At 38.4% G+C, this 27,232-nt stretch overlaps 3 protein-coding genes across 11 annotated transcripts in view; 1 reads left to right on the forward strand and 2 right to left on the reverse strand.

Annotated features, from left to right (window-relative positions):
• Window positions 1–3,881, forward strand: part of vps13d (vacuolar protein sorting 13 homolog D) — a 41,184-nt gene extending 37,303 nt beyond the window's left edge. For all 8 annotated transcript variants that reach the window (XM_060893728.1, XM_060893726.1, XM_060893731.1 and 5 more), the window contains 2 exons: window positions 1,196–1,436; window positions 1,563–3,881. In XM_060893728.1, coding sequence (XP_060749711.1) covers window positions 1,196–1,436; window positions 1,563–1,694 — 373 coding nt within the window. In that variant the 3' untranslated portion in view covers window positions 1,695–3,881. The remainder of the gene's footprint in view (window positions 1–1,195; window positions 1,437–1,562) is intronic.
• Window positions 3,882–5,724: 1,843 nt separating this feature from the next.
• On the reverse strand, window positions 5,725–11,561 carry dhrs3a (dehydrogenase/reductase (SDR family) member 3a). Its single transcript, XM_060894927.1, has 6 exons — window positions 11,098–11,561; window positions 8,319–8,462; window positions 7,774–7,893; window positions 6,661–6,899; window positions 6,436–6,561; window positions 5,725–6,336 (listed from the first exon to the last, which is right to left on the reverse strand). The coding sequence occupies exons 1-6, from the start codon at window positions 11,293–11,295 to the stop codon at window positions 6,252–6,254; spliced, it is 912 nt and encodes a 303-aa protein (XP_060750910.1). The 5' UTR covers window positions 11,296–11,561; the 3' UTR covers window positions 5,725–6,251.
• A 1,057-nt stretch (window positions 11,562–12,618) lies between these two features.
• igsf21b (immunoglobin superfamily, member 21b) lies at window positions 12,619–26,083 on the reverse strand. 2 transcript variants are annotated; one of them, XM_060894696.1, is made up of 10 exons: window positions 25,778–26,083; window positions 21,687–21,799; window positions 21,026–21,147; window positions 20,818–20,936; window positions 18,871–18,986; window positions 17,756–18,239; window positions 17,250–17,350; window positions 14,471–14,663; window positions 13,679–13,717; window positions 12,619–13,548 (listed from the first exon to the last, which is right to left on the reverse strand). In XM_060894696.1, exons 1-10 carry the CDS (start codon window positions 25,836–25,838, stop codon window positions 13,472–13,474), a joined length of 1,425 nt encoding a protein of 474 aa, XP_060750679.1. In that variant the 5' UTR covers window positions 25,839–26,083; the 3' UTR covers window positions 12,619–13,471. The 2 variants fall into 2 exon arrangements, with proteins under 2 accessions (XP_060750679.1, XP_060750680.1); XM_060894697.1 differs by lacking the exon at window positions 25,778–26,083 and having other exon boundaries at window positions 21,694–21,799.
• Window positions 26,084–27,232: the final 1,149 nt, after the last annotated feature.

A 27,232-nucleotide genomic window follows, 5' to 3' on the forward strand; every position in this document is an offset into this window, starting at 1 on the left:
CTGTGCTTTTGCTAGAATCACTGCCTCCACTCTGTACTATGTACATGTAGTCACCTTTTTTTAATATTAAATCTGAATTTGTCGAAATACCAAGTATGATGCACTGCCTAAAATGTACAAAAAGACATTTTTATGCTTTATCGGTGTGTTGACAGAGGAAAAAAAGACGTTCAGGGTGATGAAAGCTTTGCATTCTTTTAATATCTATTTACAAAACAGCATATTTAAAGTACATATTAAATTGTATACTACTGATTACCAAAAATAATGACCAGTGTCACTAATGACCAAAAAAAACATTGTGTCTGCATCTAACAGCACATACTACTTAACGAAGGATATGTGTTTGTTTGGTCTCCACAGGGACTGAACCACAAGCATATGTATGTAGCGTGTGGGACAAAGTCTATGTTAATATAAATGTGTGGTCATCCTTAAACTGCCTAATTTGGCCCACAGTGCTTTCTGTTCAGCTACTGGTTTATATAGCTTCTGGGATTTAGAACCAAATAAGTTTATTAAAAAATGTCACGGGCAGGTGCACACGAAAATAACTGCATAGCTACAGGCACACGATCACAACCGCATGAGCCACGCAAACTAACTGCTGTTAACTTCATTCCCACACACATCAGAACCAGATGCATGGCGCAGAAACAACTGCTCAACATAATCAATAAATTGATTTTTTTTTTTTTTTTTTTTAAAGTTGGCATCAAATGTCATTAGATTATTTGGACCGTGTTACGAAGCAGGCTGTGGCTACGTCCATTCAATTTGACACTCTAATGAATGAAAACATCGTTATAGCTTTTGTTTTCATGCGTGTACTAGTTCATCCATTCACTTGTGGCATTATGAGAATACTTTGGAAGCGTGCTGTCCAGTTGGAGTCATGATTGTTAACTGTTGTGTACTGATTTTTTCCAGCTTATCAGTGTTTGGCAGTGAGAGAGGGAAACAATCTGATTTAATCAGCTTGGAAGTAGTCTATTTATAGCATACGCACTATATTATTAAAGGTTTTAAGCATCGAAAGCTTAAGCTATTGCACAGAAACAGAAATATAGCAACAAAGTGATTCACCTTTTTTCATACACATTTGTTTTGTATGGTATATTTCTGGTGGTACACTGGTATAAGTGTTATTTTATATACACTGATTCAGTTCTCTGGTCTTCATTTGTCTTTTTAGCTTTATTGCTGTGGAGCCCATAGACAGCTACTGTGTGCTCATCTCCTCTAAAGCTGTGTACTTCCTTAAGCCCGGGGAGTACGTGGATCGGGAATCCATTTTTCTTGAGGTAAAATATGATGAACTTTACCACTGCCTGGTCTCCAAGGATCATGGGAAAGTGTATGTTCAGCTCACCAAGAAAGCCAAAAGCACTAGTAGCGGGGTAGCCATCCCAGGCCCGTCACATCAGAAGCCAATGGTAGGAACGCTTGTTATTTATTCTGAATTTATAAAAAAAAAAAAAAAACAATAATAATGTATCTGTAATCTAATAAACTGTCCCTTAATCATGTTTAGTTTGACGCTGACACTTTCATTCTACCAGGTTCACATACGAAGTGAGAGCCTGGCAGTGAAGATCTCGCAAGAAATTAACTATGCCAAGAGCCTTTACTATGAGCAGCAGCTCATGTTACCCCCCAGCGAGAATGAGGACAGTTTGCTATTAGACTCCTGATGAAATAAATTTGCGTGTTGCAAATTTTCGAGGTCTTTTTTTTCTTAAGGCATACGTGAAGAGCGAGCTCACACGTCACTGAAGGATATGTTTTATGATGTAAACTATGAGTCTACAAAGTCTACTGTAATATTCCCCATCAAGCACATTTAACTGGCAAATATGCAAGACTCTGTTAAACATAGAAGATTATTTTGTTTTACAGATGCTTATATAGTTTGAGTGGTTACTGTCGTTAAAATTAAATTAAGTAATTAATTAAAAATAAAACCAATCTTGTATATCTGTGTTTATAGGGCAGTTACAGCCAGTATGACACTGTTGTCATGTACATATTGTGGAGAAGTTTGAGGGGCAAATATAATATATACAATGTACAAAACTGCCTTTAATATAGTTTTCTATGTAAATGAGAGAATTGTTTGGTTGAAGAACTTGCACTGATGTAGATGTTTGAAACTCCTGCTGCTCTCATTGCTGTACAGTTAAATAAATATATATAACACGCAAAATTAACACAGGGAAGTGTAAATAATCATCATGCAGAACAGCCCTGACGAAAAAGAAAACCACTAATATTTTATTTATTTATATGTGTTTTCTTTCTATGAGACATTTTCCATGAGTGGCATTTGAAGAAAAGAAAAAAAAGAATAAAAATCTTGTAAATCTTCAGTAATAATATATATGACTGCTGTTTGATGGACAAACGGTGCACCAAAATCTCTAGCACAGAATAATACGAGACATTTAATCAATACAGTAATCATTAATACTTGGACACTTGGCCTGGATATGAACTGCGTAGATATTATTAGTAGTAGTGTTTTTTTTTTTTTGTTTGGTTGTTTTTTGTTGTTTTTTCTTTGTTTTTCTTAAATGATTGTTAATCTGCAGAAATTGCAAATGCAGGACTGTGTGAGATTTGGTGCCTTTTTTTTAATTGTTAGACCTCTTTTCTTTTGCGTCATACCTTATTTTTTGTCCCACACGGTTTTTCCCATTGGTAGATTCTGGTTTTCGTTCATCCTTTGCCACTAAATTGATTCGTGTGGCAGTCTGGGAAAACCATTCCAAATGTCAAATGAAATGTTTTTACAGAATAAAATTTTGCTTATCTCCAAGATTCAATTCATTTACATTTGATTTGATGTGAGATAAATAAGCTGTTCCTATTCTATTCACATAAATTCATTTAGCATTTATCTCTCTTTTCTTTTCACTTTTGTCACCTGAGTTAAACATCCTGTATTTTTGGCTTCGTTTTTATTCGTTTTAAAATGATTGTTCACCGTCATCGAGCTTGTAACTGCTCTTTTCTCTTTTACAGCTATTTTGACAGCTGGAACCTGTTTACAAAATGATTAAATCAGACTTGTTTACGCACTGTTGTGGCATCTGAACAAAGCCTGATCAAAGCATGACCTTCACTGTGTGAGGAACTTGGTCTGCTAGCAAGGTTACCAAACTGACAGAATTTTCTGCTGTTTTGATAAACTTGCCTAACATGCTAGTTGTAGAAATGCTAGACAAAAAATGTGAATAAATCATATTTCCATCATCTGTTTGTTACATATATTTCTTACGTAGTAGATACGTCAATGTGTTATTGGCCGCTTTCCAGAATTCAGCCACAGTGAAAGCTGGCAGGTTTTCCCAGACCATCACACATGAGGATTAAATTTACTGAAATCTTCTGAATATTCACCCCTTTTGTTCCTTTCTAATTGTATCATACCACTGCCATCTACACTAATCTATGCATATATGTACGTCAAGTTTATTAGTAACTGTATGTTAACCGGGTTCACAAAAGACCAAAGACAAAACTGAAGTAATGAATTCATCCTTTGTTCTTTTACTCAACTCTGTGTATTTGAGGTCACGGTAGCCTAGCCATCTACCAACCACTCCAAATGTAGAAGAATGTCAGATTTGTGTTTTATTAAGAACACAAGCAGGAATCGGGTGTTTTGGTTTTCTTTAATCAGCTTGAACGAATTTGAAGGGACTTTTCTTTACATTATTATTTCCCTGTATCGGTGTGATGAATCGGTTCAGTTTGAAATGCTAGTAGAAAAAGATAACTGCCCAGAGATTTCAGGTGACTCACACATTATAGAAATCTCATTGTTGTAAGTGTATATATTGTAAAGCCTAATAAAACTTGTGGTTTTTCAATTCAAATGACTGGTTTTGTTTTATTAATTAAGAATATTCTCCCTTTAAACAAATAAATACCTTAAATGTTTTGTGGTAGGATTTTATCCTTGAAATGTCTAGGAATCGTTATGGATCAGTTTCTGTGGTTGTATTTGTTTGTTTCTTTTATCTGTCTGTCTACGAGTTTATGTATCTGTCAGTAGCTTCTAATTTGAGAATACTAGTCCTTGATTTCAGGAACGGAAAGAAAAGCTGAGGCTTGTATCATTGTCACAGAGATCATTAATGTGAGAATTTCTATGAAATAATTCTGCTTTGCGATTCATTTGTAACTGTTGTCCTTCATCTCAATGCTCTTTTGCAGGCTTGTGTGAACTCTTTATAAACCTGCTGATGTGGAACCTTTTGCTTTAATGTTGGTTCATGACTGACAGTATAATGGCATCTCGAGGGTCTCCCCCTCACTGAGGATCATCTCAAAGAGCATTTCTCTATCTCTCCCCTGCTTGCATACAACTTCATGATGGATGTACGCAATGCCAGCCGGCCCGTGGAGCCCATGCTGTTAACAGCGGCAAGTTTGGCTTAAGGATTTCACTATGTATCCAGGATAATCTGTCAAAATGTTACTATATTATGAGTGGAATGAAAAAAAATGTTCACAATGAAAGCTCTTGGATGTGTCATTGTTCTCCCTGATTTCCAGCCTTCACCTGACACTTCAGTTTACTCTGAGAAAAATGTGTTCAAGAAATTAAACTGGTAAAGTCGATCAGTTCAGAAATATATATTTTAACTTTAGCAAGACCTAAGAATGCTTTAAACTCACAACAATGGTAAAATAAACTGAATGTAACTGAACAGAGCTTGAAAAGAAGTTTAAATGTCAAATTAAGACCTGAGTCAATGATGAATGGAGCAACAATGACTTAATCATACACATGGTTCATGTCCAGGGCTAATATGTAACGATACGCAGGTTATGTACTGTAACAGGGTTATGAAGTGTGACGTGCCTCTGAACAGCCGATATGGTCTGTCTTTTCCACCTGTGCTGGCTCTCGTGAAGCCTTTCTATTCCCTTGACAGAGTTCATCACAGGGTGAACTGTCCATCCAACAGCCTCCTCACATTAATCTCCTATTTGGCTAACCTTGCTCTGAACTCGCCCTCTGAGATCTGGGCTGACTTCTCCAACACACGTGCAGTTCATGACACAGAGATATGTCATGATCCCACATGAAAAACTTCCACTGGCAATAGTGACTGCGTGAAGCTCCAAGGTTTCGAAGGCGCTCGCTTCATATTCGGGTCACGCTGGATAGAAAAAAAAAAACTGCCAAAACTGATAGTGCTGAAATTTTAACTTGAATAGCTGTAGACTGACAGATTCTAATCAATAGTTCAGATTTCATTGTAGCCTCAGTGCTTAAATCGAATTTATATGAAGGTGGTATAAGGAATTTTTGTGTAATGGTTGATAAATGATTAGGGACAAGTAATAATTAAATATCTTGTAATATGATTCTAATAGGTCTCTGATCTTAAGTCCAAAAATGCAGTAATATATCAGTAGCTTATGGAGCTCTTTCTAATGGCACGTTTGACAGAGCTAAAAACAATGAAGGAGAGCCATCATTATTTGAATAAACCCACTGAAAGGCATCCATTAGCCCTCCAGTGGCTGACCCTTTGCAGCATGCTTTCCTGTTAAGTACAGCCTTGTTTTGACAACCCTGCCATGAGCGCCATGAGCTTATATTTGGCCGGCCTGCAGAGCAGGAATGCTGACCATGAAATGCCTGTGAGTTTTGGCCCAGATAGAACACACTCACTGCCAGGGACCCACGTTTCTAACCCGAATGAATCCACACAAAATATTGCTCGCTGGTGCTCTTTTATTATCAAATACTGTTTATTTAGTGTTGTCATTAAAGTTGAGATAGATACGCTGGATTTATTTACAACATGCTGGAAAGGGAACTTGCATTGAGTTACCTTAAAAGCATGTGAAATTAGTAACATTCTACAACTTTCATCTTTTCACTAAATCCATGGCATCTGTGTGTAATTGTACTTGAAGACTTCAGACATTTCCAGAACTTTTTCTTCGGTTTATGCAATCTGTATTCCTACTGAGCTCGCGGTGCAAGCTCCTCAGCAAGGCTCGAAGTCTTTCAGACTAACACGTCAATATTTCCAGCAGACGCAACTACAAATCATGACATCATGATGAATTACATCCATTGTGAATTTCATGCTGGATAAACAAGCCACCGTGATACACCGATCCCCATGGTCCTGAAGTCCTTTGCTACAACTCAGGGACGCCATGCTTGTACTCAGTTTGATTAAAGGATTTTTCACATTCCATGCTTCCCTGTGGTTACTTAATTAAGTCCGTCCCTTGAATGTGTTCATGCATGTGTAGCTTCCTGCAAACTTGTGGATTTCTTCCAGAGCACCCTGTGGTAAGAGGCTGTGGCAAAAAAAAAAAAAAAAAAGAAAGAAAATCAAGCATCCACATGGAAAGTTTTTTTTTTCCCCAACAATGAAACAGCAGTGTTAGCAAACTGACCTCTTGAGAATGACGAGAATGTGCATGGTCCAGGGCAGCACAACAAACGCGGTGTTAGTCCTGACTGCGTCTACAGTCCTGTGAGCCACCATTTCAGGATTCAGAGGAGGAAATAGCTGAGGGAACCTGCCAAGCATAATAAATTGACCACAGAGTGGGAATAATGATACTAATGAAACATTTCATTTCTGTTTGCACCGCTTGGCCAGGTTGCACTATCAGTACCTGACTCGCATGCCCTGAAACATCTCTGTGTCTGTATGGAAGGGGAGTATGGTGGTGCAGTCCACTCCTGGACAATCCAGCAAGCCTAGAGTGAGACTCTCCATGAAGGCGTAGGCTGATGCTTTGGATGTGCAGTAGTCGATGGCCCCAGGGATGGACGAGAGCGAGAGGATGGAGTTGATGCACACCACGTGGCCATGGCGCAGCTCCAACATGCGAGGCAAGAAAGCCTTAGTGGTCTGTTGGGAAAAGAGACAGGACCCATTTCACATTATTCAGCTTCTGCATGCTTTTCCTACAGCTAGTTTGAGGACTCAATAACGAAACAGAAAGATTGTTGTGATGCTGTGGGATTCAGTAAGTCCCGAAAATCACGTAGCCTGCTAGACTGATTCATTTAGCAGATGTTTTTTTAATATTGGCTCACGTTCGATGTTTGATCTCAAAACAAAGGATTAATAGATTGTGAACTACTATTATTACATCTGTCCACTGGCCTTGAAAATGCCCCGACATATCAAAGGATCCACTTTCATCTCCTTCATGTGTTTTAAATTAGGAGCTCAACAAATTAACTACCACCTTCGGCAGTGGTTACTTAACATATATCTAAAACATATGAACGTCACCTCTGATTATCGTTGCCTATAAATTTGTTCTGAGAGTTGCAGACAAATGTTGGACTGATAGAATCGACCAGATTTCCTCTGAACATTCCTGTAATACAGTCTCAACTTCACTCTCAGAGTTTTATTGGAAATGCAGCTCTGGGACATTTTTTTGAAGAGTAGCCAGTTATCATGACTGGGTTTGTTGTTTCCGAACGTCTGTATAAGAGCCTCTTGATTGTTTCATATGAGGAATGTGATGTTTAAAACAGACTTTTTTCTCTTCTTGGCAATAACATTGATTAATTATGAGAGGAATATTCCAAAACAGATAGTAAGCCAAACGATTGGAAAGTGTTTAAATAAGTTAGAGATGTTTTGAAATTCACAAAGAAGCCCGTGTACAATTGTTGGGTTCACTAGAAGGTTACTTTGGGATAATACTGTTGCATGTGCTCAAGAGAACAGAATGAGCCTGAACTCTGGTGTTTGTCCTTTTACTTACCCAGAACTGCCCAAGTGTGTTGATGTGCTGTGTTTTCAGAAGGGTATCATCGTCACTGTTTATCAGACTTTTCCCGTGAACCACTGCTGCATTGTTCACCAGAATAGTAACATCCCCAACCTTTTAAAGAAGCAGAAACATTACAGTTTATTGATCTCCCCAGAGATATTTGTTGTTATTTTGTGTGTGTGTGTGTGTGTGTGTGTATGTGTGTGTGTGTGTATATGTATATATATATATATATATATATATATGACATTTATCATTCCAGACATTCCCTTTGATGTCTGATGATAAGTTTGGATTTTTGAAGCCAAATAAGTTCAAAAGAGTTTTATTACAGTTCAATTCCTTCTTCACTAAATCTGCCTTCAGGTGTTTTGCTGTTGTAAATGAATTCCTTTAATTTAATGTTGATGGACATCGTGTACCGAGAGGTGCTGCCTGTTCATTCCCTGAAATAAGATTCTTCTCCTTGGAGGTGAAGTGAGCAGTGTGAATATGGTGTTTTGTTTTTTTTTTATTTGTTTTTTCTTTAACGTTACCTTTTCCCTCACCACCTTGGCCTGCTCATACACCTCCTCCCTGTTTCCCACATCACACACAAAGTAGTGGCATTCTGTCCCTGTCATGGAGATCTCCTCACATGTCTCTCTCAGGCACTTCTCCGTACGGCCCCAAAGAATTATCTGAAGGAATATCATTACAAAATCAGAACAAGGCAATAAGAATACAGCTTCAGGATTAATCCTTATTGTTCTCCAACACATCTGTCCTGCATGAGATTGCCACAAGGATTTCAGCATGTTCCTGTTGATTCACCACCCATTAATGGTTATTAAATTGGAACTAAGCATTTATGATGTGATTATACAACACAAATTTCATACACACCTTTTCTAACAGTAAAGAGACAATTCCTGTTACTCATAGTTTGTCGAGGTTTTTTTGTCCATGTGCAATAAGACCAAAATTTAGGCACTTTTATTTTTACTTTGAACTACATTGGCCATTTTCTTAAAATTATACCACAAATTCTTTACTCTGAAATAGTGTCATTTATAAAACAATAAACTGGACACTTTCATAGCTGGACTTGACACAAACGTTTATTGACTGCCACAGCAATTGCCCTTAGCCTCTTATTATAAGTTAGTTTTTATGTTCATTTCTTATTACATTGTGGAAATGTTTGTCTGTGGAAATTTTGCATAAAGTCTGTTCCTCAACCATATGTCTACGTATGACTTCTGTTCTGTATCATGCAGTATCGTACAGTACAGAAGTCATAGACTTAAGTTTGAGAATCATTAAGTTTCCCTTTAACGCAACCCAGAACAGACAACAATCCCTGTCATCCCAAAAATCGTTACACAAACAAAGAGCTGAAGTTCCTTTGGGGAAAAGTCGATGATGTATTCCTGTATCTTTTTTGCAGAAGAGTCAGTGAGAGTGATAGCAGACAGGGTCGGACTGCGGGGGCTGCTCCACTCACTGGCTATTAGATGTGTCATTCAGACAGGGGGTCAAAGAAAGGTAACACAAGAATGAGTCCTCCTCCCTCAGCCCGTCCATCTTCATCTCTCTCACTCATACACAAACACACACGCTCAAAGGCATTACACGGTTCAGTCGCCTGATGAGTCCTTTCTTGTCTGCTTAATATCTCAGCGAGAGAGAAGAGAAAAGAGAAAGACAGAAATAGAGAGACAGAGGAGTTGGGTCAGTAGGAAGCAGGTGTGGGCTCTTCTAAGAATGGCAAGCCACCTGACTCATGCCCAATCGGTGTCGCAATCAACACACACAGTCCGACTTGGGCCATGGAGCTCTTGCCTCTGTGCTTTTACCTCGAGCCGACACATTTACATACTCTACAGCTTCCTTATGGGAATTTTATTCTGTAGTTACATGCCAGTGTTTTTTTTCTCATCTCCCTTATTTCACATCAGTGCAAAAACGAATTATATAAATCAGCTTCATAGTCATATAAATTCACACATTTGCTTTTGATGTGTGAATCAAGCAGGACATGAGTAAGCATTAAGAATCATTTCAAGGATCAAACCAGTGAGACTAAAAAAAGTCTTCCAGTTTATCAGTCTCAGGACAACAGATAAGTGGAATGCTTTCCTGACATGTGTATGCCTGTTTCGTTTGGCTTCCACACAAACACACATTCACTCACTCAGCTCTATTCCTGTGGCTTCCAGTTTGAGTCTTTCTGAAGCCTGCACAATAACGCTAATGACATCACCAGCCCTACTCCACTAAAACTGGCTGACCTACCAATGAACTTGGCTGTAATAACCAATCTGTAAGGTGCTCTTTGCCTACTACACCACCTGCATGTGATCCATTCACACACCCACACAACACATACACAGATGTACACGCCTACACCGACAAGCATGATCTCCTCACGTATGCTCACCTTGGCTTACACGCATAGTCTTGTAAAGAACAGTTATTACTGTCACTCGGTCTTGTCAGGAAAAACCTTGCACCTGAACGATATCAGATATCTAACTATAGTTGTTTTTTTTTTTTTTTTTTAAGGTTCTCGTTAAACTTTTAAAGGATTGTTCTCGAGCTTGAATTTTGACTGTGCTGCCAAGAAAATCCATGATGCGTTGAACTTTGGTGAACTTCTGATTCAATGTAAGGTTTTTTTTTCCCCTCTTATTGAGTACAGGGAAGTTATGAGGGAGAAGGTTAAAAAGTCACAGATCATTTAAACTCAACAAAACAGTCAGTCTTGCCTGTCAGCACTCCATTGTGGGGCATTTGTAAAGGCAGAAAGGCTTAGGAAACACCTGTGTTTGTGTGCCCGCAGAGGAGAATCTGAGGAGGTACATGAAACACAACCGAGTCTGCATTCATCTGAATCCAAGTACTATGTGTAGAGTCTAGACTTCAACTAATGCCATCACGTGGAGAAAGTATAGTGTTGAAGCAAACTTTGTGGGTATGTTTACATATTTTGTGCATGGTTAGTAAGATGCTAGTTTACTGGGGGAAAGTAATTCTAACTCATTTAACTTCAGTATTTTCACAGAGTTGAAAATGAAAGAGTAAGCAATTATTCAGTACTTTTGTAAGATCTGGAACGTTCCCTGAATGGATATTACATGCATTATGCAGGGCTGTGATAAACTCTGTAGTACAAAATGCCAGACTGAAATCTGTTCCAGTCTTTCTGTTTCATATTTAAACCCCCAATGGTAGGAATTACCTGCAGAGAGGCTCACTAACGTGCTCATTCAGAGTACTCCTTTAAACGCACCCTGTAGATTATTTTGTAGCCTTTAAGAAGAACTTTTGTACCTTTTTGGCTCCTTGCTTGGCGAATTCTTTTGCCAAGTGGCGTCCGATTCCTCTGCCTCCTCCGGTGATGAGCACCACATCCACGGCGAGATCTTTGCGTTTTTGCGGCATCAGCCAACGCGCCCCGGCTTTCAGGACGCACAGGAAGATTTGGATAGGAAACAGCATCGCGCAACACAACAACTTCAGATCCATCATTCTGATCAAGAGAAATGTCCGATTGTATGCTTATCGTTTTTGGAATCAATAGCAAGTAATCTGAGGGTTATTTTTTAAAAAAAAACAAAAAAACAAAAACAAAAGTCCTTTCCGGTATGAAGTTAACCTGTGCGCCAGGTGTCCAAGTTGAGCTAAAACTTGTGTAAGTGAAGTGTTTCTCTGACTGACGCGCACTGAGTCCGTGTTACGAGCCTGACGCACTGATAAGTGAGAGAAGTGGGACGGTGCTCGTATGTACCGCCTCAGCATCAGAGCGCACTGTGACTGATGGAGACACTCGATGGAAGACGCCTCTGAACTTTCAGAGATCATCGTGACTTCATTTTCCACTGCGATCATCATGATTTTACGCTTGCTTCTGAAAATTAAACCCACTCCACCCATGAAAAGTCGTAGAAAATCATCTATTTGTTTCCTTGTTGCTTGTTGATTCAGGCTTCTTGCATGAACTCCTTCAAATAAAGGTACATGCAGGTTAAAATGCACACACTGTAGATGTTAAGAGCTGATTTAAGATGATTTAAGGGCTTTGAACTATAGTTTTTGAGGTATTTCTCTTTACCAATGAAATCTTTCTGTATTGAGCTACTTCTCTTGCTTTTTTATAGGCAATAAACTCATAAAAAGAGCCCTTTAAAGTTTCTACAGCAGTCCTTTAGGCTTTCTGAAAGAATTTGCCCAGTGAACCTATTCACATATAAATCTGTACAGTTCTACATTTAAGCTTAGGAAGTTCTTTTAGAGATGCAGCTGAAGATGTTTTATGCTTTCTATCAGGTTTTTTTTTCTGTGTGCATTTATGCTATATAGTGCAGTATTACTTATAAGAAATGGTTTCATCCAGCACCATAAAGGGCTCTTCATTAATTAATTAATTAATTTCGTTGTTTGCTTGTTTATTCATTCATCATCAGTAACTCCCTTATCCTGGTCCGGGTCACTGTGGATCTCAAGGCTATATTGGGAATACTGGGACACAACCTGGATCACACATCAGTCACAGGACACCACACACACACACACACACACACACACACATACCCAGAGACACAGACACGCTGATTTACACCTGGGGGTGATTTAGCATAGCTGTTCTGGTGTGTTTTTGGGAAGAGGGAGGAAACCCATGAGGACACATAATAAACATGCACAGAAACCACACACAGACAGTAAGTCGAGCTCAGGACTAAACTGGGACCCTGGAGCTACATGTCAGCATCCACTGCACCACAGTGCCACACAGGGCTCATCGGGTTCCATAAATATCTCTGTAAATCTTCAATAATATAAAACCGTGGGGTCTGTAAAGCACAGGCTGTGATTTATTTTTTAATTCTGTTATACATGAAATGACAACCCACTCTTATCAATGTTATATTTATTACTGAGTTCTTCTAATTAATAGCTTCGACTTGCCATGTAAAATGATCCCAAACTACAGTAACTAGAAAACAAGTTGCTTATAACTAACAAATAATATCAACTTTAGCTTAATTGTTCTGTCTGTGCAAAGTTAAGGAATAAAAAGTTGTATAAGCTATGATTCACCTAGCATTTAAATAGTTTGGTTATTTTCACGAAATGAATCTGTGCCAAAGGGGTCTGTGGAATATATCATAAGGTCCATGGAATTGTATTATGTGTATACAATTAAAAGGAGGTGTGGCTGTTGAACATTTGAGAACTCCTGATGTAGACCAGAGAGTGTTTTTTTTTTGTTTTGTTTTGTTTTTCGCCTTTAAAGGTTAGAAAGAAATGAATTTTGTCTATTTTTTTATATTTGGAAAAGGTGTTCTCTATAAACCCCTTCAACACAATGTCTTCCTTATTCACACACTTTTAATGAAGCAGCAAAACCCACATTTTAATAACAGTACAGTCAACCTTTTATAACAGTTCAAACCAAATTTGTAGTGTCTAGAAGTCTCTACTGCCATCTACTGGTCCGATCTTGCAGGTAACGCTGACGTCAGGTCCATTGGTCCAATGGTCTAGATGGCAGGTGGCATTTTTTTCACTTTCATGTATTGTAGCTCACATGCACAGTTTTTCATTCAGGAACAGAACCGTTGTTCAGCTAGTCTGTATTCAGTCTTGTCAGGTAAACTGTAGATGTCAGGGAGAGGAAAGATCATCTGTGTTCTTCTGTGTTTGTTCATGTAAACTCCAGGATAAGTAACAGCGGCAGTATAGTGAGTGTGGGTCCACATACAAGTCCACTCGAGTCAGCAACTACAAGCCAGAACACAGTCATAAAAAGATGACACAGTTTACACACAGCATTATCGCACAATAGCACAAATGTTTCTAACACAATTTTATCCTGTAGTGGTTACATAATTAGGTTCATCATATGCCTTACCATTTAAGTGATGTGTCTCCTTCTTTATCCTTGGATTTTCTATTTAAATGGAAAGCAAATTATGAGACCAAAATTCTGAATAGAGCATTATACTGTAGGTGTTGTCCAAATCTATGTGTTAAAATTCAAGGCAAATATATAATGCATATATAAAGACAGTAGTAGCTCAGTTGTTGAACTATTGATGAAAGATTATGAGTTCAAATCTTAGGACCACCAATCTGCCACTGCTGGGCCCCTGAGTAAGGCCCTTGTGTGTATAAATAAGTTGCTCTGTATAAGGGTGTGTGCAAAATGCTGTACATGTAATGTACCTTGTATGCACCATGTGTATTAGTTATTTATTAAGTGTATTAGAGCAAGATTGTTCTGATTTTATTTTCTTATTCACTGAGAACATTATTTTGGTAATTCTAAGTAACTGAAATGTCTCCAGCCATGAAACTACCCTCACACTGATTGGTTCTCTAGACGCTGACACTACAGTCTATATGGCGTGTTTCTCTATCCCTTCCCTATATCCCTACCCTTTATTATGCATACTGAACTTCCAGACATTTTCCTTCTTACCCTCCTTCTCCCAGCACCACCTGTTTAGATCTGCTGCCGGGTTGAAGCAGCATGTTCCTAATATGTCTTTGTGTGCTGGTTCAGCAGGCAAGTCTCCATACACACCCAGCAGCAGCAGCAGTGGTTCATTAACTTTATTCTGAGAGTTGTCATGACTGAACTCTGTTTAATTTTGACTGAACACCATGGGTGTGTGGGTGTGAGTGTGTGTCTGATACTTACCAAACACAATGAGGCGTGTGTGTGTATTGGTGGAGCCAAGCGGATTCTCAGCAGTGCACCGGTACATGGAGCCGTTGAGCTCTGCAGGCACTCTTTCAAGAACCAGAACTTTGCCTTCTCTCTCAGCGCTGCCATCCAGCAGTAGTCCACCGACACGCGTCCATGTGAACAAGGGCTCTGGAAATACCTCATTCTGTATCACATGCAAATACACAGAAATATACATCTTTAACATCAGTCACACATGCCAAAAACACTTAAATGAACAATAAAAAAAATTGGCTAAGCATGAAGCATGCACATGTGTACCCCAAAACTAGTTCAAATGTCATTCATTCATTAATTTTCTACCGCTTTATCCGAACAACCTCGGGTCACGGGGAGCCTGTGCCTGTCTCAGGCGTCATCGGGCATCAAGGCAGGATACACCCTGGACGGAGTGGCAACCCATCGCAGGGCACACACACACACACTCTCATTCACTCACGCAATCACACACTACGGACAATTTTCCAGAGATGCCAATCAACCTACCATGCATGTCTTTGGCCCGGGGGAGGAAACCGGAGTACCCGGAGGAAACCCCAGAGACACGGGGAGAACATGCAAACTCCACACACACAAGGCGGAGGCGGGAATCGAACCCTCAACCCTGGAGGTGTGAGGAGAACGTGCTAACCGCTAAGCCACTGTGCCCCCCCTAGTTCTTATTTAAAAGCTTATTTAAAAGTTAAAAAGATTTGGAATCGGATCTGTCCCAATTAACAGGTAACACACTATATGCTCTATAGTTTTTGAATTTCTTATCATATAGAGTTGATTTTAGCTTTTGTATTCATTGTATTTTTCTTATATTTGCAGTAAAATGACAAATTCAGTGTCAGGCTTCTTTGTTTTTGTTGTAACCCTTGTTGCAGTGCTGGCACACTAAGCCTGAAAATGTATTTATTTATTTATTTATTTATTTATTTAATTTCATTTGGAATCTGAGCTGAAAAATTAGAAGACAGTGTATCAGTCATTGTTAACAGCTTAAATACAATTGTATATGTTCCAGCATTATCCTAGTCTCATACTTTGTGGATATTTTTTGCCCCATGATATACATTTAAAAAAAGATAGATTCATATATCAGATTTCTTGTGCCAGTAGGATGCAAGGGTTGCAACATAAATCAAAGCAACCAGATATCAGATTAGTCATTGTAATGCAAAAGGATTGGAAAATGTAACTGAAAATAGTACACAAAATACAAACGCCAGCATCACTCGGTATTCTACAGTTCATTGTTTATCATGAAGAAAAAGAAAAAAAAATCAGCAATGTATGAGACTAGGATAAAGCTTGAATATACAAGTATTTGAGCTGTTAACAGACAGATGTAATGGATTTTGGTGGTTTGTTTTAGCTCAGATATTTTGTTAGATTTTGGTTCTCATCTCTTTTTGAAAATGAGTTAAAATATCAGGAGCTTGTGCTTGGGACACAAGGCTTGCAACATAAATCAAAGACACCTGACACTAGATTTTACTGCAAATGCTGAAAAATATTGCTGAAAATTGAGTATACCATATATTATACTCTGTATTATACAAAGCTCAGAGCTGAGTTGTAGGGGTGTAACTGAGATATTTCACACAGTCATATCAAGGTTGAGTTGCGGATGTGTTCTTGTGTTCAGAGTACAATGCCATCATTCTATTGCCGTATAAAGAGGTAAACATGTGCCATTTCTCATATGCTATCAGGAAGTCCTCAGGTTCTCCTAGTCAGTTCGGGCGTGAGGAGATACAAGCTACACGTGAAACCGACAAATCTTCAGTAACCTGAAGAAAATAAATGTGTTCACTGAATCAGTCAAAGTCAACACACTTACAGCTATGAACATATGAATGCCTTTACAGAACTTTTTGACAATTTGATAACACTTTGCAAATATGACAAAATTGCTAAGTTACTACAGTTACATGACAGTTACTACTTACATACAAGACAGGAAACCTTCAGTCAGTTATGAAGTCGAACGCACATATGTTAGCAGTAACGGTCAAGAAACTTGTTGCTGAGAAAACCTGACCTTTGTGTTTTTAAACTGTCTTAAGTGGAACCTGGGGAGCACGGTGGCTTAGTGGTTAGCACATTCGCCTCACACCTCCAGGGTCGGGGTTCGATTCCCGCCTCTGCCTTGTGTGTGTGGAGTTTGCATGTTCTCCCTGTGCTTTGGGGGTTTCCTCCGGGTACTCCGGTTTCCTCCCCTGGTCCAAAGACATGCATGGTAGGTTGATTGGCATCTCTGGAAAATTGTCCGTAGTGTGTGATTGCGTGAGTGAATGAGAGTGTGTGTGTGCCCTGCGATGGGTTGGCACTCCGTCCAGGGTGTATCCTGCCATGATGCCCGATGACGCCTGAGATAGGCACAGGCTCCCCGTGACCCGAGGTAGTTCGGATAAGCGGTAGAAAATGAATGAATGAATGAATGAAGTGGAACCTGTTCATATTTCTACTGAATTTTCAAAACTCCAGTTTTTTAGTAAGACACACTCACTGTCCACTGATAACGCTAAGGACATTGTCCATGTTATTGTTTTTTGCACCAGTTTGAGTAAACCCGTGACACTGCTGTGTGTGAAAATCCCAATAGATCAGCAGTTCCTGAAATATTCAAACCAGCCCATCTGACACCAACAACATCGCCATGGTTAATGTTATAAAGATCAAACTATTCCCACATGGACAGTGAGTGAAAGTCATAAGGGAATGACACGTCTTATGCTCTTACCCCCTTTGTTCCCACTTGGAATCCCTCCACGGTGATGCGCACAGTGTCTCCCACTTTTACTTTGCTTGGAGTCATGGAGAGTTTTGGTCCCTTTGGAGCAGCTTAATATAAAGCAAAAGATGACAAAATCCTGTTTGGTGATACTCATGTGATGGTTTGTTAACTGTAAAAGTGAAGATTGTTTCTCATTATATTGAGTTTTTACATTTTCAAAGAAGTTGATACTAAACTAAATCTAAAGAAAGGAAATTTTTATATGACTCATGATGAGCGATGAGTGATGACTGCTATTAGCGCTTGGAAAGAAGAAAACAGGAAACCACTCTGGTGCTTCTTCACTTTAGTCACAGAAGTCATTAGCTGCATCTGTGATAAGCAAAGCTTTGCAGTTGAGTGTATTTCTGTCTGTATTCATGTAGATGTAACTATATACAATTTTCTTGGTTCCTGCAGGCTTGATGTTTCATATGTTTTTTTTATTTTAGTCAGTATGACTTCATACTCACAGAGTGTGACTTCAGCTTGCATGGGCATGGAGAGAGCTGGGTGCTTGACCTCACAGCTAAACAGTGCGTCATTGTCGAGCTGTGGGTTCAGATGCCAGGTGATCATGGCCTGTACCTGCATGGTGCTGTCTATGAGCTCAGTCTTTGTGTGGTTGAAGTAGTAGAGTGGGCTGGAGCTGAGAACCCAGCGTGGAAACTCCCTGCTCACCACCGTCTCTGGGATGATCTCAGTAGTGGGATTGGCACTCCCTTGACCCAGAGCTCCTGGAGTGAGGCTGTGGCGAGGACGAGCCCGGTCCAATCTCATCGGCTCAATGTCTGGCTCCAAGTGAGACAGGGATTTCTGACGCTTGGTGTCATCAAGCTCTCGGCTAATCAATGGCCTGCTGCGTTCGGCCGAGCGCAAACCTCTGTTCTGAGCTGCCTCTGATGGCTGGGCTGAGGGAAGCACCTCGATCATTTCGCCATCTCTCTTAAAGTGCACCTGAGAGACAAGAGAAAGCGGGGACAAAGCGAGAAAACATAGCAAACAAAAATTATACACTGAAAATTCAAAGAAAACAAACAGATGTTACTCTTCAGCAGCTTGCACACCGAGCTTAAGTGACAAGTTTAATTTCTGTCATTTTTTATTTAAAAAAAAAGAATTAAAAAAAGAACACAATCACATGGTTTTTAAGTGACTTCTAACAGGATTGTATCTTGTATACATAATGCCATGTCAGTCCAAAGGTTGATAGCTTATCTAAAGGAAGTTTTAAAAAAATCATATTCAACCTTAATATTGCCATTATAGGATATCTAAATTTTATTTAGGTTATTTTAGTGAAATAAAAAATAATTAAATAATGTTTTTTGTTAATACATGCATATACACCAGCTGCATGTAGAATCCGTATTGCATACTGTAGGTACACCTTTCATGTCTTTTTTAAAAATAATATTTTCTACAACTGAGATGAATATCAGATATACAGTAAATGATAAAACATTGGCTATTTTAAATCACACTTATGACACGTTACAATAATTGAGTTTAATAATTAAAAATTTGAAATGACTTTATGGAATTTTAGGCTTTATTATTTTCTAAAGAAGATAAATCAGAGACGTACCACAGGAGCGGGTTTTCCTCCAGTCACAATGCATATGAGTGTGAAGTTTTGAGCCTCATAGCGATTGAACCGTGCCGGTTGGTCAGCTGCAATTAGAGAGATGGATTTTGGAGGTGCTACAAAATAAAAAAAAAACCCACAGAGTTAATTTGTGCATTCAATTATCTGAAGCAGAGTAATGACACACGTTTGGAACATCGTAGTGGTCACTGAAACAGAAAATTTGAGGGGCAGTAGAAAAGCCCACAGTTATATTTTCTGCCTATCTGTTTAATTAAAGACTTAATTACAGCCAAAGTGTGATAATACCATTAATCAAGCTATGACTGTGAGTAATCAAGGCACCACAATAACATAATATACAATACATTTAAAAAGTCTATGCATCTCCTGCACACAGACTGATTTAGGTCATTCTCCAGATTTCTAGCTGTTTTCAGGTCTGGGCTTTAGCTAGCTCATTCAAAATTGTCGATCTTTCAAGGGGAAGAAGAAGAAGAAGAAGAAGCTCTGATTTGTAACATATACATTACAGCACTGTGAAATTCTTCATTTTCAAATCCCAGCCTGTTAGGGTGCTGGGGTCAGAGTGCCGAGTGCTCAATGGCCCAGCAGTGGCAGCAAGGCAGTGTAGAAGCTTGAACCCCTGATCATCTGATCAGAAACAAAAAACAATTATTTTGTTGATTTGGATGTATCCTGAAAGGTGATATTTCATCTTGAGCTTACTAACAGACACCTGAAGGTGATTGTTGCATCATGAGTATGGTGGTTGTTTGTCGTGTGATCTGCTTTTTTGCACAAAACATTCATTTTGTAATTATAAAATTATTATTCTTTTTTGTAAATACATCTGGTTTGGATGATTTAGTTGATCTTGGATTTTGAAAAAGAAAGATTGAGGCCACCCTACTCCATAGCCCAGACAACCTGAGCTTGAATGGGACAGGGTTTAATTCTCACTTCTGCTCTGTGTACGCAGAGCTTGAATGCTCTACAGGTGCTTCAGGGGTTTCCTCCAAGTACTCCAGTTTCCTCCCCCAGTCCAAAGACACGTGTTGGCTGATTGACATGACATCATCTCTAAATTATTTGTAGTGTGTGAATGGGGCTTTGTATAGGTGTGTCCATGCCAATAGGATGACACCCTGTCCAAGGTGTCCCCTGCCTTGTTCCCCAGTCCCCTGGGTAGGATCCAGCTTCCATGTGACCCTACATTCAATAAGCAGTACAGACGATGGATGGATAAGATTGAATGTGATTGGTTAATTCTGAAAACAGTAACATTCTCAATTATAAATGGATATATCCAACCAGGTTACTTTTTTTTTTAATTTTCCCTATTTTCCTGTATTCCCCTTCTCATGCAATTATCAGTTTAATTGATAACTGAATGGTAACTAACCAGTCTTTACAGCCGTAGTGAGCAGAAAAGCATTTCAGAAGACGCAACACATCAGGCTCAATGAAACACAATGTTTTCCTAATAAAGTGTTTGGACACTGGATAATTCACTACAAGGACATTTTAAAATAGTTCTAAAGTGTCTAGCTTTTAATATATAGTACAATACATAATTCTCACTTATGAGTTATTAAAAGAGTTTCTAAACATATCAAACTGTGCTTGTCACAGCATGCTTATCTTTCAAGCATTACACATTCAATTAACAAAACAAGCTAGCAGAGTAGGATTAACAGCTTGCAAGTTCCCCAAGAGACTAAATCCAGCAAAAATAGCAAGCAAGATAAAGCAAAAAATACAAGCAATACATTTAGACATCCAGAGACAAAGACAACTACAGCCATTGTGTTGAAGAGAATGGCATATAAAGAGGAGAGAACCAATTACAGGCTGCTTAGTGCACTTCTAAATGTGTGGGTGGTACAAATAAAAGCACAACTGATAAAACATGTAATATTGAACTATATAAAGAGTAAAACCTACACATAACAGCAAGCGTTATGCTTCCAGATGCTAAGACCACCTTCTCTCTGGATGCCCTGTCGTAGATTCCCACGTGGCATTCATACGGCCCGTTGTCTTCCATCTGTACTTCGGGCAACCTGACGCACAGAACATGTTCTTTCAACTATCAGTTACAGAGACAGCAAAGATTCTCACAGGGAAACAATAGACAGGATAAGAACATTACCTAACAGTTGACTGGTAAACAAGATCTTCTCTTTTGCGAAAGTCCTCCATGTGGGAGAAATTGGTGTTGTACATGGCATCATAAGTAAAGATTTTCTGCTTCGAGCTACCCCCTTCAGTAACCTAGAAAATATTCAACATTTATTCAGAAAGAGACGGCCAGTGTAACTGTGTGCGAGAAATTTAATGTAGATAATTAATCTGTACAATGAAATAAAGCGACACTTTAATTACATCTGGCTAAACTGGGTAAAGAGTTATGATTTATGCTTTACCATGTATTAATAAAACAAAAACTAATTCGGCTGTGTGTTCTGCAAATGAAGCAGCGCCGTTTTAATAAAAAATGTCATCACGTCATGAAAGGGAAAACACTTTCTGGCAAACAGCTACAGCCCTGAAATTAAATGTGCATACACAGAAACTCATCTGTCAAGGCTGTAGCCCAGCATGCCTGAAAAACCACCAGAAAATGAAAAAGGCTTGTCCCAGAACCACTGAACCATGATCTTTTAATCCTGAATAGAATTTTCATATTTTAGGCACTTTCATCTAACGCTGTATCAGAAGTGGGGCAACACAACATATGCAAGAAAATGAATGACTGCCTCTTTAAGTAACTAATACAAATGATGGAGCCTGAAAGCTCTGAGTTCACTCACCCGAAACCACACGATTTCTCTCAGGTTGCCGTCAGTCCTGAAATTGCACTTCAAAGTCACTGTATCTCCCATGACCACAGGCGGGAGAGGCTCGATACTGACTGTCAAATATCCTGCAGGACAGAACGGAGATCACACACTGAAACTGTAGCCCCCAAACCCCCCTCATTTCCCAACATCTGCTCTAATTAAAGTCCATAAAATATTTATTCACCATGTTGGACTTTCTCAACTCCACAAATTAAAAATAATTTATTTCTGAAACATAAAAATAATAGTGAAAACTAATTTTGAAATAGCGAGGCCAAGAGCAGGCCAAGGAAAGAGGTCTCACCAGTAAATGATGTCATGAATACTTTATGTGGTATGAATCCAGAAGGCACAGCTTAGCTCTTAAATTAATATTATCTACCAGTACATACATAGTACATAGTTAAAAAAAAAATCACTGAATGATGTTAGTGTGAATGTTTTTTACAAATGTAATTGTATAGCACTTTTAACTATACAAATGATCACAAAGCATTGTTACAGAAATCCATCTATAGATTTAGATTCCTTATAAGCAAGCTAGCGCTGAAAATATGGAGAGGAACCAGATTCCCATCCTCTTCTAGTTGATACCAGATTATATGTTGGATTATATGTAATTAACAATATACATCTGTAGAAGCGTAAAGTCAAGAAATACACAGGATCCTCAGTATGAACATATTTCGAATGAAAGACTTTTTCATTACAGGAGTAGCTATTAGGTCCAATCTACTGTATACACAACAAATTATTCACTGAAGCAGGAGTGAGAAAGTTACTGTCCTTGAATTCATTCCATGTTAAAAAGGGTTTCAATGAGCTTTAAAACTACATATACTGTATGTCAAACCTAACCTGCTGAGATCTTCTGAAGCCTGCCACAAGGTCACAAATTAAAAAGGAATAAAACATGACAGGGCATGCTCTTATAGAAAATAATTAAAAAAGCACAAAGAGCCATTACTACTACGCTGAAGCTATTTTCTACAATTTAACGACGTTTTATTATTTTCTATTTACCAATTTAACAGGCAGGCACCAAACCCTCTGTGCTGAAATACGTCTTATGGTGGAAAACTCACTGAGACTGGAGACCATAAATAATAAATAGATAGCAACAATTGCTTAAATAATAAGACTAAAAAAAGACAAAAACCTATTTATTACTAGGCTTGGGTTATTTGTACATAAGCGTGAACGAGCTAAAAGGACAATATATTAGAACAAGTGTGTTAATATTAAAGTGTGGGTCGAGACAAAGCCAGGACAACTATCTGAGTGACTATATAGTCTGCTACAATTCTCTAAATCACTGAACAAACCCATATAAGAAGAATTATATTTTTAGATTCACCTGAGGCATCCAGCAACTGCTGACAACCCATTTGCACTTTAATATGATTAGCAGAAATGGACCCCATTAAAACGCAATGCAGGAGAGCTTCACTCTGCTAAAAAAATGGATCTCATTCCATATATAGAAATATTAGCGAGTCAGTTGACACAAATAAAACTGCATATAAACCATTCAAAGAGTCTCCAGTGTAGGATGCTGTACAATGCTGTCTGTCACAAATACAGTGGCCTACAAAATCTACCACTTTCTATGTATTGGCTCATCCACTATGAGGTTTGTGGACAGATTATTTTTTCTCGTATATTTTCCCCCACTCCGTAATCCATAAGCTCTTCTCCCATCAACCAAGTGGTTCTGCCTGCTGCCCTAAATGCAACTAAGAGACAGAGGCCAGAAGGTCATGTAATCCTACAGGCACTAAACCAAATAAATAAAATAACTAAAGCAGCTAACTCAGACAATGATTTATGCATGCAGCTTTCTCAGGAAAAATAAAAAAAGAAGATGTATTTTAAACACATATGCACAGGTTGCATTAGCTGTATCTCATCCCTTGCTTTAGTGCACAGTTTTCAAATCCTGGAGGCTGCATTGCATATTTCAGATGAATCAAAGGAATTTATTTCAATCAATTTTTTTTTTTTTTTGAATAACGCCTTTAACGACGAACATCGTTGCTAAGCACCTTTACAGGAATCTAAAAAATTCTGAAAAAATTCAGGCAGGCCTGGCATAAGTGTTAAAGCACCTGTGTGTAATCCATACACAAGTGTATAGGTGTTGAACCACTCTCAGGTGAGCTGTGACACTCATGGTACCATGTGGTGCTGGTGTGAGTGTCTCAAGCATAGGAGCATTGTCAAGGTTTTAAACACTGCATTCCTATTACTGCTCACTTCAGTAGACAAACACAGGCTGTTCTTCCACTTTGTAGGTGTACAGATAATATAGAGACTTTAGCTCATTTTTTTCCAGGTGCACTTTTTTAAATCAATGTCAGTTTCTGACCACATACATACTTTGGGTGGAAAATATCGGCAGGTAGGCTATTCTTAACACACTAGTGTCACTCATGCAGTCCAATTACATGGTCTACCTGATACCAGCATCACACAGATTACTAGGCCACTACTATGTCAGTGTCCCTGCTGTCCTGAGAATATTCAATCCAACACTTAGATCAAATCTCAGAGCTGGTTCTATGGTGGACACTTTCCACAGATATCCATCATAGCGGGCTGTAATCAGTAAGTATATAACTACCAAGTGCAACCATGTGGTACATTCACCTCATAAATAAACCATACGTTCGTCTGGTTTGCAGTGATCATGATGTGACTATAATGTATTGTGTTCAGATGATTTAAGTAAATCATGCTTCAGGAGTATTTGATTGTAATAACACTGGCCACTTATGTTACCATAACAACAGCGAGTGGCTAGCTATTTAGCAATATTATATTGTTATTATACAGGAAATATAGTTCTTTGCTATTACTTTTTCCCAGTTGGACATAAGTGCTGCATTTATTACCCCATGCTATGTGTTGCCCCATAAATATGTTGCAGTCAGTTACCTCGTAAAAATATATTATATATTATAAAATATATTTTCCTTTTTGTACTGAAATTAGTGTTATTTCTAAATGTTTGGTCTGAAGTGTATGGTCAGTGTATTCAACTGAAGGACATGTCTGTTCAGTTCATAGCTGAGAAGCACTGAATTTCTGCTACAGTAAGGCTTTTTAGGAAGGAAGCTGTCACAAGCTGCTGTATTTACTGCACAATCACACCTGTCTATCAAGCAGTATCACTCACTCACATACTGTACACACACACACACACACACACACACATATACACACACACACCTGGACAATATGGGCAAGAGAAACAAATTGTGCTATTTAGAAGCATTAATCATCTTTAAAAATGTAATGTGTACAAAATCTATTCATTACATTACATAACCATTCATCACATAATCTATCATTTTTGACTATAGAATTAGATTAGACAGATTTATTCTGTTTAAGTCTCATGTTGGATTCACAAGCCTGATATGCTCCATTATAGCTCTCAACAGACAACTATAATCTACCAAATATAGTTTATCTCAGTAGAATAGGTTTAATGCATTCAACAGACGTTCAGAAAATCCCTCGATAACAGCTGGGACTGTAAGAAGGTGATGGAAGGAATGCAAAAAGAGACTAAAATCCCTTTTACAAAGACAAGTCATTTATTATTAATATTAATATTAACAATATTAACATATATGAACTACTTGAGTTCATTTATTGAATTTTAATGTGATCTCTGAAAATAAACATTCAGTGGTTATTACAAAATCTAACCAATAGTTTATAGCTTAATGTTGGAACACACAACAACACACACACACACACACACACACACACACACACACACACACACACACACACACACACACATATGTTTGGAATATAAATTTATGGATGTAATATATAATAATAATAATAATAATAATAATAATAATAATAATAATAATAATAATAATAATAATAATAACATAGTATCCTATACAGCAGGACTACTGAGTTAAAAGTGTCAGATTTTTATAAGTTCAGAAAAGCTCCAGCTTAAGTTCCCTTTTTTTATTCCATACAATAATGTCCTAAAGAAGCATAAAGCATAAACAGAGCAGACTACTGAAACTTACCCATCACTAAATCCACCAAGTCGGAGGACAGAAGCAGAAATAAAGTGAGCAGAATCTTCATGTTTCTAGTGTGAACGAATTCAACATCAAATGTCGGGTTCCCATTTTACATTCAGACCTCAGATGCTCTCACATGTGCCTCTGGTGTTAAAGTAGAGCTAATTAGCATGGCCAAATCGTCAAAATGATCCATTTTCATTTGGTTCAGGTTAAATGTTCCTCTTCCTCTGTATTCCAGTCAGGGGATCGGGTGCGAAGAAGTGCTGCTTGTGGCTGCATCGGGCGGGGATTAGCGCAGAAACACAATTCAACTGATGGGTATTACGAGTCACTTGCCAGAATCGATTCATTTGAACGACCCGTTTCATTGAATCGAGTCACAGCCGTATATACAGACATATACTAGGGACATATATACTGGGGGAACAAACATGAAAAGCACTGCAGGTTTCTTTATCTTCCAGTGCTTTGTCCAATTTATTGTGATTGTTAGTATTACATTATGTGTGACTTGATATAATAATGTAAATGATGTAAATGGTTGACCTCACTGCTGAAAATTGTACACTAAATGGCTAAATGTGGACACCTGCTCATCACACCCGTATACGGTTCTTTGCCAAACTTTTGACACAAAGTTGGAAGCACACAATAGAATGCCTGTGCAGTCTGTAATCGGGTAGAACTTCAGTAGTCCTGACCTCAATCCCACTGAGAATCCTCTGCAAATCAGGGCTTCTTAACTAATTCCATAACTTTACTAATGTTCTTGTGGTTGAATGAGCACAAGTCCTAACATCCATGTTGCAGTAGAGAAAAGGAGAGCAACTTCATATTAATGCTCATATTTTTAAATGGGATGTTCATATACATATGTACATATGGGTGTGATGGTCTGGTGTCCACATACATGCAAATTGCAAGCTCCAAAATGACATGGTTTACCAAGTCTAATCTGGTAGAACTTCAGTAGTCCTGACCTCGATCCCACTGACAATCTTTGGGATGAACTTGAACATCCTCTGCAAATCAGGGCTTCTTGTCTGACGTAATTTTGTAACTTTACTAATGTTCTTGTGGTTGAATGAGCACACGCCCTCATATTAATGCTCATATTTTTAAATGGGATGTTTAACAAGTACATATGGGTGTGATGGTCTGGTGTCCACATACCTTTGCAGCTCTGCTAAGCTACCAATTGCTAGTGATACTATATTTTCAAGATTTCTTATCAATATGATAGATTGTGCCGTAAATATCTGAGATTATTTAATGGCCATTTCTGTTAAAGACAACTTGTGAATTGTGTTGGTAATTCAGTAATTGTTCCTATCTAGCAGGATGTACTAGCTAGCAAAAACTGGTCTGCCAGTTTAACCAGTTTACTTTTTGTTATATTCACATAAGGAATGAGGTTGTATTTTAGTCTGTGTTCAATGTATCAAGCATTTGTGG

This window comes from Tachysurus vachellii, chromosome 19, assembly GCF_030014155.1.
Source record: "Tachysurus vachellii isolate PV-2020 chromosome 19, HZAU_Pvac_v1, whole genome shotgun sequence".
NCBI classification, from domain to species: domain Eukaryota; kingdom Metazoa; phylum Chordata; class Actinopteri; order Siluriformes; family Bagridae; genus Tachysurus; species Tachysurus vachellii.